General features: G+C 41.3%; 1 protein-coding gene across 5 annotated transcripts in view; it reads left to right on the top strand.

Moving 5' to 3' along the window:
• Positions 1–11,747, top strand: part of cpsf2 (cleavage and polyadenylation specific factor 2) — a 495,879-nt gene that overhangs the window by 13,561 nt on the left and 470,571 nt on the right. For 2 of the 5 annotated variants that reach the window (XM_087296593.1, NM_001002384.1), the window contains 4 exon segments: positions 1,093–1,383; positions 3,349–3,449; positions 9,021–9,224; positions 11,375–11,527. In XM_087296593.1, the coding sequence (XP_087152719.1) occupies positions 1,093–1,383; positions 3,349–3,449; positions 9,021–9,224; positions 11,375–11,527 (749 nt within the window). 5 annotated transcript variants of the gene reach the window in all.

The following is an 11,747-nucleotide window of genomic DNA, read 5'->3' on the forward strand; positions in this document are numbered from 1 at the left end:
GGAGTATACAGCATGCTACAGTATTTGATTTTACAGTTTTACAGTTCTCTAATGTTAGTCCAAAGAGTGGAAGATGCAGTATAATAAACTTTACTATAGCGTGGTTTACAAACTATTGTGTTTACTATAAATTACTACAGTATTTTTCATGCATGTACACCTGATGATATTATAAAAAACTACTGTGACAAAATCAACCACTGCACAGAATACTGTAAAACAATAAAATGCATATGGCTGATTCCAGCGTTATGGATGTGACATTTGCAGTAAAAATTCAAAACATAAATTCGCAGAGAAAGTATACGTTAACATTATATTGAATCATCTGTTTATATTTTCCAAAACAACTAACCACAGAGTTATGGGATCAAAAAAATTCAATCTGTGAACATTTTTATACTTTAAATGAGGAAAATAAACAAGCGTTATGGATGCGACAAAAAAAAAGTCTGCGAGTTTACAGTATACAACATATTTCGTAGAAATTCTGTGAATTAAACTGCACAACCCAAAATAAATAATGCTCAACAAAAGGATAAGAGTTCGCTCTTTATAGAACAAAGCTGAGTGATTTTATTTTATTTTGACGTTTTTACATTTTTGAGGGAAAAGCTTTGTTATGGATGTGACACTTTTTCGTTATGGATGTGACGGATGTGAAATTGCCATTTGTTTGACTTTGGTAAATCAAATAGAATAGTTTGAAAACATTGACAGAGACATTTTTAAGTATTTTAAAGTACTGTAAAACACTTGCCTGCGCAAAAAATGTAGAAACGGTTTTGCTATTTTGGTCAAAACATTTTTCTTTTCATGGCAAGGTTGACATTTTCATGGAATTGCTCATATATATATTTATATAAAACATTATATAAATATATATAATATATTATATATGTTCACTCTTTACCCCTTAGTTAGTGGCATTGATGTTTATGATAGAAAGCAACAGAGCCTTTAAGTAGAATTCTTAATTGATCATTGTTATGTAGTGACTGGAACTGAGGAATAGTCTGTGTTATTTGACTGTACATTGAGTCTCTTAAAGATGTGATCTTTATTTTAACATCTCTCCCTCTTCTCTCACAGGTCGAGTGGATGAGCGACAAATTGATGCGCTGCTTCGAAGACAAGAGGAACAACCCTTTCCAGTTCCGCCACCTGTCACTCTGCCACAGCCTGTCTGACCTGGCTCGAGTTCCCAGCCCAAAGGTGGTTCTGTGCAGTCAGCCGGATCTGGAATCAGGCTTCTCTCGGGAGCTCTTCATACAGTGGTGCCAAGACGCCAAAAACTCGGTCATCCTCACCTACAGGACCACACCTGGAACACTGGCCCGATACCTCATAGATAACCCCGGGGAGAAGAGGATAGAGCTGGAGGTGAGGACCAGTCAGGGGTGCATTATTGCATGGGCTTACAGGGGAGGGCCCTACTGACGGCACACTGTCTTTAAATATGGAATATTTTTTATCACAGTAAATACAATGGATTTTCAACACTGCTGATGGCGCTTGCATTTAAATGGCGCTAGTTTTACGCATGAACATCTAAATGAATGTCTGTTCAAGTCTGTTTAAAGGACTTAAAGGTGCAGTAGGTGATTGTCTTCAGAAGCATTTGTTGTTGTTCTGGTTGAAAGTCTCTTCACAGTCTAATAGTAATGATTACAGTAAATGATCTAAATGTATTTATATGTATTTTTATATTTTAGGTAAGGCATATAACTAGAAAATGTTCATCCAATTAAATAGAGTCGGGTCGACATCTCTCATAATTCCGATCAGTAGTCCAATCTGTCTGTCAGCAAATGCAGATTTGAACAGCTGTGCAGCCGTTTGTACGCAGCTCCGCCGACTGCCGCGCATTCACAAGAGAGAGCATGCACACGATTGGTAAAAACATGCTGAATCCAAACTTTTTAAAAACCCGAATCAGTATTGGAGTTACCTTTGCACGCTGGAGAAAGGATGACACCATGTCTGAAGGATTTCTCTTAGACAGGTAATGTTCTGTTTTAAAACTGTTTTAGCTTCACGCAAAGCTGATGTAACGTTAGATGTTGTTGTTATAAATGAGTTATATCTTCACAGAAGTGTTGATAATTGATTGATAAGACTATTTTTAGTTTCATAAGGGACCTTTCACAGCATCGATGATGTAGATTTTAATTAGTTTAACAACAAAACACAAGTAAATATCGCTATTCTGCCTAGTCTCTCCCTATATAGTTTACCATGCAACTAAATATTCACTTTGAACTTGCATGTCAGTTTGGCTTGCACGCCGCCGGACAAGCACTAGTCTCTTTTAACACATGAGAGAGGGTTCTTTTGCTGTGCTCGTGTTTCAGGAGGCGTGGCTCTAGACGGCAGGGGAGGGACTGTGATTCAGAGATTTATGCTAAGCTGTTAGCATTGTGGAAGATCACCTACTGCACCTTTAAGGCTTTAATCTATTTAAAGCACTAGATTTAGGCTAAATTACATTATCAATCCTTTAAATAAAAATAGTCACATCAATTTTTGTTTAGAAATTTATCAGCTTATTGTTGAAGAGCACTAACAGGAATAAAACAACATCTGAATATCTATTAACCCTTATGTGTTGTTCAAATAAACTACCCTTTTGTCATGTTAGTGGCTGTTTTTGCCCCATTGAATTTCATTAAAATTACATTTTTGGATTGCAAATCCTCTACGCCAAATAATCATCATTTATTCTTGATTGTTGGTTGTTGGTGGTTCTCATCCTATCCATAAGAGTGCGCACTGCCACCCTTCGAAGGAAAATAATTTCGGCCGCTTGTATCCAAGTTCTTGTCCTTTCAGTCATGACCATTGGTGATCATATTTTATTTTGTTAAAATAAGCATGATCTTTGCCTTTCATTTAAGCCCCTTCTAATACCAAATGATCAACTACAAGTCAAGTTATTATTTGTTGTTCCTAAAACTTGGATTGGCGACAAGTCTTTTGTCAGGTAGCGTATATACATATAGTAATGTTCCTTGTGAATATATATATATATATATATATATATATATATATATATATATATATATATATATATATATATATATATATATATATATATATATATATATTTATTTATTTATTTATTTTTTTTTTTTAATTGACAGATGCCATTCAGATGAATCTCGTATTATGAATGGTTTAATAGCAAAAAAATGTTTGACTTCTGACTTTTTAGCTTATTTTTTTAGTGCAGTTTTTGTTGTTATGTTGCATATGCAGTCTAACTGAGAATGCGAAGTGTTTGATATCTTAATTTATTATTTGCAAGCTCTTATGTTTTTGTTTTTTTCCTCTCTGTGACTGAACAAGATAAGAAAGCGTTGCCGACTGGAGGGACGAGAACTAGAGGAGTACATGGAGAAAGAGAGGATGAAGAAAGAAGCTGCCAAAAAACTGGAGCAGGCAAAAGAGTAAGTGGAAAATGTGACTAAAACACTGTCAGAATGAAAAATGGGCTTTGATTCGCCCAGAATGCACCGCTGATCAAACCCCCAAGACTTTCTCTAACAGCATTTATCAAGTCTGGCTAATACTTTGCATAGTCAAAGAAAGGATCCTCTGTGAAAAGAAGAAAGATCTATAGCTATAAATACTTGATGAGCTGAAGCGTTATCAGGTCAAAAAGTCGTAGCACTTTTTAGAGCTGTTGTTAAACATTCAACATCTGCTTCTGCCGCTGCTTAAAGATGAATAAAAGCACTTTAAAACAGCTCTGATGTTCAGCAGGGTGTGTCAAATCCTGCACTAATGCTACTAACATGTCTTTTGTCTTCATGTTAATTTATAGTTTTGCACAGATTCTGTCAAAAGTAGAAATTATTGAGGATGTTTGCATTTATGCTCATTTATAAAACTAAAAACTTAAAGGTGCAATAGGTGATTGTCTTCTGAGAAGATCTCTTCACATTCCAATAGTAATGAATAAAGTAAATGATCTAAATGAATTTATATATACTGGGTAAAGCATAAGACTAAAAAATTTTTGCCCAATGAAAAAATTCATGCTGAAACTTACGATAGGTAGGTCAATTACGCCTCTTCACGCCTTTTCTTCTCTTCTGAACTTGAAAATATGATTGACAGAATTGTAGAAATGCAGAATTAAGACTGTCCAGGGGGTCGAATCCAGATCGCGATCTTTTAACGATTAATTGTGCAGCTCTACAAGTATGTCTTTGTTACAAAGTTTCAGCTTTTTGGAAACAGACAGTAATAAGAGTAAGGGTGCTTTCACACCTGTGAATCGATTCAGTTGTTCTGAAACAGAGATTACAAATGTTACATTGTTGCTCTTTGCTCTTGTAGCGGTTCGCTTTCACACTGCAAAGTTTCTAATCGGACCAAAAGAGCTAAAACAAGTCACGTGCAAGTAAACTCTCCTCACATTGGTCAGAGTGTCAGGGTTTATTTTGCAGCGTCCCGCTAAACTGTCAGGAGAGGTGGTGGTTTGGTGGTGATTGACAGGGAGCACCCGCGCTACGTGTCTGAGGAGAGATGCGGTGGGGAGGAGTGAGAAGGGTGCGCGACGATGCCTGTTTGAGGACCGGGAGGGTGACACGAGATTACCGGGAGATCATCACTCGTTTGCGGGCATCCGGAGACTCGCGAAACTTCCCGCCCTACTCATAATTCTCTCTTCATATAGCTGTATGCCTATTACATATCCATAAAACACTGTGATATAACCGCGCTCGGATCAGATCGCTTTCTCACTGCAATCGAACCGCTCCAGGGTTTGTTTCAATCGAGCCGAGACCACCTCATTCAAGCGATCTCGGAGCGATTACTTTGGCGCGGAACAGAGCGCGATTGCCCTGTTCACATATGCCAACGAACCGCGCTAACTGAGCAATCGAGACACGTTCCGAAACAAAAGTGTAGGTGTGAAAGCACCCTAATTCCTGCACCCCGCCAGCCAAGTGTAACTGAGGCCAACTAGCGAAGGGCTGTGCAGTTAAACCTCACTCTTCTGACCTCTGAAGGTGCTCTAGCAACAGACGCTACACTCTCAAAAATAAAGGTATGCGAGCTGTCACTTGGGTGGTACCTTTTCAGAAGGTACATGTTTGTGCTTTAAAGGTTCAGGACACCCTGGAGAACTTTTTTTTTTTATATTAACAGATTTGTGTGTGTTGAGCATCAGTTAAGACAATGTTAGCACCTGTCAGCTTTAATTGTGGGGAAAACTGGATAATTTTGAGCTTTTGTCAGCTAATTTCAGCTTCCGGGTTTGAAATGATTTTTGGGGCGGGATCAAAATCGGCGACGCAGCGCAGAACTGCAAGTGCAATGATGACACGTCGGTTTCTCATTATTATTCATAGCGGAGTTTTCTTATCCTATTAGAAGAGCTGGCTGCTTAATTATTCATGAGACCTGCCAGTGTCAAGCCCGAGCTGTGAGACACGGACAGGCACACGGTATTTAGCCGTTCATGAAAGCTCATATGCGTTTGTTTCCATCATCCACGGGGTTTGTTGCATGTTTTCCCCCGCGATCTTGTCAGGGCCGATCATACAGCAAAGCTGTGTGTGTGCTGCAAGCATTTTTGTCGGGAGAGCAGCATGAGAATTAGAGAATGGCGGACACTGTCTTTTATCAGGAGTTCGTTCACATTCAGACACATCACTGTGCTGCTGTGTTTGCCTAAATCCTCCAGATTACCAGCAGGGTTACTGGTTAAAATAGACAGGTCAGGAGACCTGCTGCACTGAGTCTGCTGGATACGGGGATTGAGGGAGAAGTCCTCATTTATAGTGTTTACATGAACACACTTATCTTTATAATGATATAAATTGTGGTTATGTGTATATGAAATTACGAATAACAAATGTAGCAGGGCATTAAATCACTGTTCATTTCTTTGCATTTTAACTTTGTAAACTATAAACTCATGCGTCTCCTCACGGTTTGTCTCATTTTGTGAGTTAACTGACAACAACAGTTGTTCACTCACGTTCTCCCCCACTCCTGCCCGATGCTCGCGGAGCTCCACGCCCATTAATCATGCATCTTTTGAAAAAATTCTGAAGTAGACTTTAACCGAAATTGGGGGGTGTCATGGCCCTTTAAGGGTACATATCAGTACCTCAAAAGGATATATTAGTACCTAAAAAAAGGGAACACTTTTGTACTTTTAAGGTACTAATATGTACCCTTGAGGTATTAATGTGGACCTTTAAGGTACAAAGTTGTACCTTTTGAAAAGATTTCACCCCAGTGACAGCTCTCGTCCCTTTATTTCTGAGAGTGTAGAGGCCATGGTCTTTAACCTCCTTTTTAGATCAAACGCCTGCCATCCGTAGAGTCGCCGGTTCAATCCCAGCTTAGAGCGGGTTGAGTGGTGTAGTTCCAGAGCTGTTACATTGGTCTTGTGACCCAGATGGGAGTGAGGTTTAGGGGGGTGAGTGTAACAGAGGCCAGCTATTGAAGTGCTGTGCAGGTAATCCTCACTCCTCTGACCAATAAGGTCTCCCATGTGGAGAGTTGCCGGTTTGATCCTGCTCCGAGTGGGTTGGGTGGTGTTGAACCAGCAGGGTTATATTGGTACTGTGACCCTGATGGGAGTGAGGTTTAGGGGGTGAGTATAACAAATGCCAGCCAGTGAAGTGCTATGGAGGTAAACCTCACTCCTCTGACACCAAAATTGCTCTACCGACAGACGCTAAAGGCCATGTTCTTTAGCCTCCTTCTTATAGCAACTAATTACCACATGGAAAGTCGCCAGTTCAATCCTAGCTCAGAGCGGGTTGGGTAGTGTAGGACCGGTGGGGTTACATTGGTGTCATGATCTGGATAGGAGTGAGGTTTAGGGGGGTGAGTGTAACGGAGGCCAGATAGTGAACTTCTGTGCTGGTAAACCTCACTCCTCTGCCCACTAATGTGCTCTAGTGACAGACGCCAGAGGCTATGGTCTTTAGCCTCCTTGTTAGATTAACCATCTCACATCCAGAGAGTCGCCGGTATTTCTTAGCTCAGAGTGGGTTGGGTAGATCTGGACCGGTGGGGTTACATTGGTCCCGAGATGCAGGTGGGAGTGAGGTTTAGGGGGGTGAGTGTAACAGAGGCTAGCTAGTGAATTGCTGTGCAGGTAAACCTCACTCCTCTGACCACTAAGGTGCTCTAACGACAGACACTAGAGGCCATGGTCTTTAGCCTCCTTTTTAGATCAACTGTCTCCCATGTAGACAGTTGTCGGTTCGATCCAGCTTGGAGCGGGTTGGGTGGTGTAGAACCGGCGGGGTTACATTGGTGCAGTGACCCAGATTGGGGTGAGTGTAACAGAGGTCACAGCTAGTTAAGTGCTGTGAAGGTAAACCTCACTCCTCTGACCTCTAATGCTGCGTTCACACCAGACGCAGAAAGCGCATCAAACGCGAGTGATTTACATGTTAAGTCAATGCAAACGCGCAAATAGACATCCTGCGGCGCGATACGCGTAAGGCGAATTGAGCGTTTTGCGCGTTTGACGCGCTTAACGAACGTTTTGCGCGAATCTCTCAAGTTCAAAAATCTGAACTTCAGCAGACATTTGCGCCGTGTTAACCAATCAGAAGCTTGCTCTTGTGGGGGCGTGATTGTGACGTAGAACCAGTTGATGGTGTCCCGGGGGAAATCCTCCTGGCGACACCGACAACAAGTCATCAAACTGGGCTTGGCTCAGTCAGAAGCACAGTTGAATGCCTCCTTGATCTAGGTTCCGTTTCTGGAGGAGTTTATGAGCTCACAGAGCTGGATGCACCTCTGAAAGGATGTAGTGGACTCAGACACGGTCCTAAACGTATCGACGCTGTTTTTCAGCCTTCATAAAGTGCATAAACACTGTTATTTTTTTCATAAAATCCATTTTAGCCTTTTAGCTACGAAGCTAGAGTCACCGGGAAGACAGAAGTCCTGCCCATCACGTGACTCCACGTCTGTTCTGAAGTAAATTTGACACGCGAATGAAGCGGATTTGACGCACAAATGAAGCGAGTAAACTCAAATGTTAACGCGGCAATTTACGCGCGAATAGCGCGATTTATCCGCGCGTTCCGCGTCTGGTGTGAACACAGCATAAAGGTGCTCTAGTGACAGAAGCTTGGGGCCATGGTCTTTAGCCTCTTTTTTTAGATTAACCGTCTCCCATGAGGAGAGTCGCCGGTTCAATCCCAGATCAGAGTGGATTGGGTGGTGGAGGACCGGCTGGGTTACATCGATGCCCTGACCCGGATTGGAGTAAGGTTAAAGGGGGTGAGTGTAACAGAGGCCAGCTAGTGAAGTGCTGTGCAGGTCAACCTCTCTCCTCTGACCCTGAAAGTGCTCTAGCGAAAGACACTAGGTCATGGTCTTTAGCCTCCTTGTTAGAGCAACCAACTCTCATGTGGAATGTTGCCGATTCAATCCCAGGTAGGAGCGGGTTGAGTGGTGTAGGACTGGTGGGGTTACACAAGCACTACGCATAGACGATTCGCTCGCTCACATCGTTCTGAAGATCTTTTCAACTGAGTGCGCCAGGAACACACAAGCCACACACCTCCAATGGAAATAACAAACTTTTTGCGGAGAAGATGTAATATTTAAATATTTAATCCATCAATCTGTCTACCTATCCATCTACCTTCAGCCTGGTACCAATTGATACACAGAGCGGTACCAGTCCGTGGCTCGGGCTTGGGTCTACAGTTATCCTGTGTTTTCCTGATGTGCATAAAATGGGGTGGCATAATGGGGATATGTCCAGGGTTGTAGCTGTTAAAAGTACTTTTCTACTTATCTATAAAAAATAATAATATCATGAATTACTGATATCAATAAACTGTATTGAGTAACAACCATAATCATCTAATAAGAAACTTGTTAGTTCCAGAGGTCATGAAACTATATTTATTTTTGCACTGTAAGACATCCTGAGCTAATGGTGGTTTAATAATTGCTATGTATATGATAAGCTATAAATATGCATCAATGGTTTTATATGATGGTTGTTTATTGTTGTTCAGAGTGGACCTGGACTCGAGTGATGAGAGCGATATGGAGGATGATCTGGAGCAGCCGGCGGTAGTGAAAACCAAACATCACGACCTGATGATGAAGGGCGAAGGCGGCAGGAAGGGCGGATTCTTCAAACAGGCCAAGAAATCCTACCCGATGTTCCCTACACACGAGGAGAGAATCAAGTGGGATGAGTATGGAGAGATCATCAGGTGAACAACAAGATTTATTCATCCATAAAAAAAGGATATGCAATGTGTAAAATCTGTCCATCCATCCATCTATCTAAATATCTGTCAGTGTGTCTTTTAGTCTATCCGTCTATCTATACATCCGTCTGTCTGTCTATCCATCTATTTCAATCTGTCTATCCATCTATGTGTCTCAATATCCTTCTATCTATCTATCCATCCATCTGTCCATTCGTTCATCTGTCTATCCATCTGTTCATTTATCCATCCATCCATTCATGTCAATCCATGCGTCTATCTGTGTCTCACTATCCATCCATCTATCTATTCGTCTGTCTGTCTGTCTATCTATCCGTCTGTCTAAATGTCTATTCGTCCATCCGTCATTCTATCATGATTTGATCCATCTATCCATTGTGATATCCATCGTTATATCTGTCTGTCCGCCGCTCAATCTGTCTGTCTGTCTATTCAGGTATTTGCTGTTTTATCTATTAGTCTATCATCAATCTGTCCATCCATACAGCTATACGTCTATCCATTCATCTGTCGCTCTATCCGTCTGTCTGTCGTTCTATCTATTTGTCATTCTATCTGCTTTTTGTGGTTTCATCCATTTTTCCGTCGTTCTATCTGTGTATCGGTCACTCACTTTCATTTTTGTTTGTCTCCGTTCATCCATCCATTTATCCGTCGCTCTACCTGCCTATCTGTCGTTCTACCTGTCTTTCAGTCCTTCTAATTGTGGATCCGTCACTCTATCTTTCAATCTATCTTATCTGTCGTTCCATTCACCCATCTATTCATCCAATTATCCATCCATCTGTTGTTCTATCCGTCTTTCCGTCGTTCTATCTGTTGTTCGATCTATCTTTCCATCATTCTATTCATCTGCAGTATCTTTTGTTCTATCTGTCAGTCTATCCTATGAGTCTTTCTGCCGATATGACTTTCTGCCGCTCTGTCCGTATATCTGCTGCTCTGTCGTCTATCTGCTGTTCTATCTGTCATTCTTTCTGTCTGCCTGTCTGTCATTCTATCTATCTGTCTGTTGTTCTGTCTATCCATCTATCTGCCATTCCATCCATCTATTTGCTGTTCTTTCCATCATTCTGTCTGTCTGCGTGTCTGTTGTTCTATCTATCTTTCTGTCTTTCTGTTGTTTTGTCTATCCATCTATCTGCCGTTCTATCCATCTATTTGCCGTTCTATCCATCTATCTGCCGTTCTATCCATCTATCTGCTGTTCTATCCATCTATCAGCCGTTCTATCCATCTATCTGCCGTTCTATCCATCTATCAGCCGTTCTATCCATCTATCTGCCGTTCTATCCATCTATCTGCTGTTCTATCCATCTATCAGCCGTTCTATCAATCTATCTGCTGTTCTATCCATCTATCAGCAGTTCTATCCATCTATCTGCCGTTCTATCCATCTATCAGCAGTTCTATCCATCTATCTGCCGTTCTATCCATCTATCAGCCGTTCTATCCATCTATCAGCCGTTCTATCCATCTATCAGCCGTTCTATCCATCTATCAGCCGTTCTATTCATCTATCAGCATTCTATCCATCTATCAGCCGTTCTATTCATCTATCAGCCATTCTATCCATCTATCAGCCGTTCTATTCATCTATCTGCCGTTCTATCCATCTATCAGCCGTTCTATTCATCTATCTGCCGTTCTATCCATCTATCTGCCGTTCTATCCGTCTATCAGCAGTTCTATCCATCTATATGCTGTTCTATCTGTCTATCTGGCATTCTATCCATCATTCCGTTCATCCATCATTGCATTCGTCTATCTGTCTTTCCATCCATCTTTTTATCTTTCGTTCTATCTGTCTGTCCTTCTATCCATCTATCTGCCCTAGATGAATTTTTAGCCATTTCCTAAGGATGACGAACTCTCTCGGAACTTAAAAGCACAACAAAATCACCCAATATTGTAGCTTGGATGCAGAAAAAATAACTTTGCATGAAAGCATCTTCCAGCATTGCCCTAACTATAATGGTATATGTACAGGTCTCAGCTCTTGTTCACTCAATAAACTAAAGTAGTCGATTTTATTAATCGCTGTGGATATGTACTGTGCTTTTGTTTTCTTTTAATGTGTTACTGTCTTTTATTAATGGTCATATTCATGTGTATTAACTCTGACCTCTCAGGCCTGAGGATTTCCTAGTCCCGGAGCTTCAGGCCACAGAAGAGGAGAAGAGTAAGCTGGAGTCTGGACTGACTAACGGAGAGGAGCCCATGGAGCAGGACCTGTCGGACGTGCCCACCAAATGCACCAGCACCACCCAGACACTGGACATCAGGTGAGCGTCAGATAAAAACCTGTCAATCACTCCTGCACACTCAATTCAGTGGGTATTTATGGTTTTCACTGAAGGGTATAGTACTGGTCGCCTTTATCAGGCTTGCGTTTCCACTGCCAAAAGGGTACTAATGGTATGCGTGGTGTACAACAGAAAATTTCAGTCAAAGTCCTTCTCGCTCAAGGAAATGTCAAAGTAAAGCTGTACGGCTCGCTTGCAT

Source organism: Danio rerio, chromosome 20 (assembly GCF_052040795.2).
Source record: "Danio rerio strain M-AB ecotype USA chromosome 20, GRCz13ab, whole genome shotgun sequence".
Taxonomy (NCBI): Eukaryota; Metazoa; Chordata; class Actinopteri; order Cypriniformes; family Danionidae; genus Danio; species Danio rerio.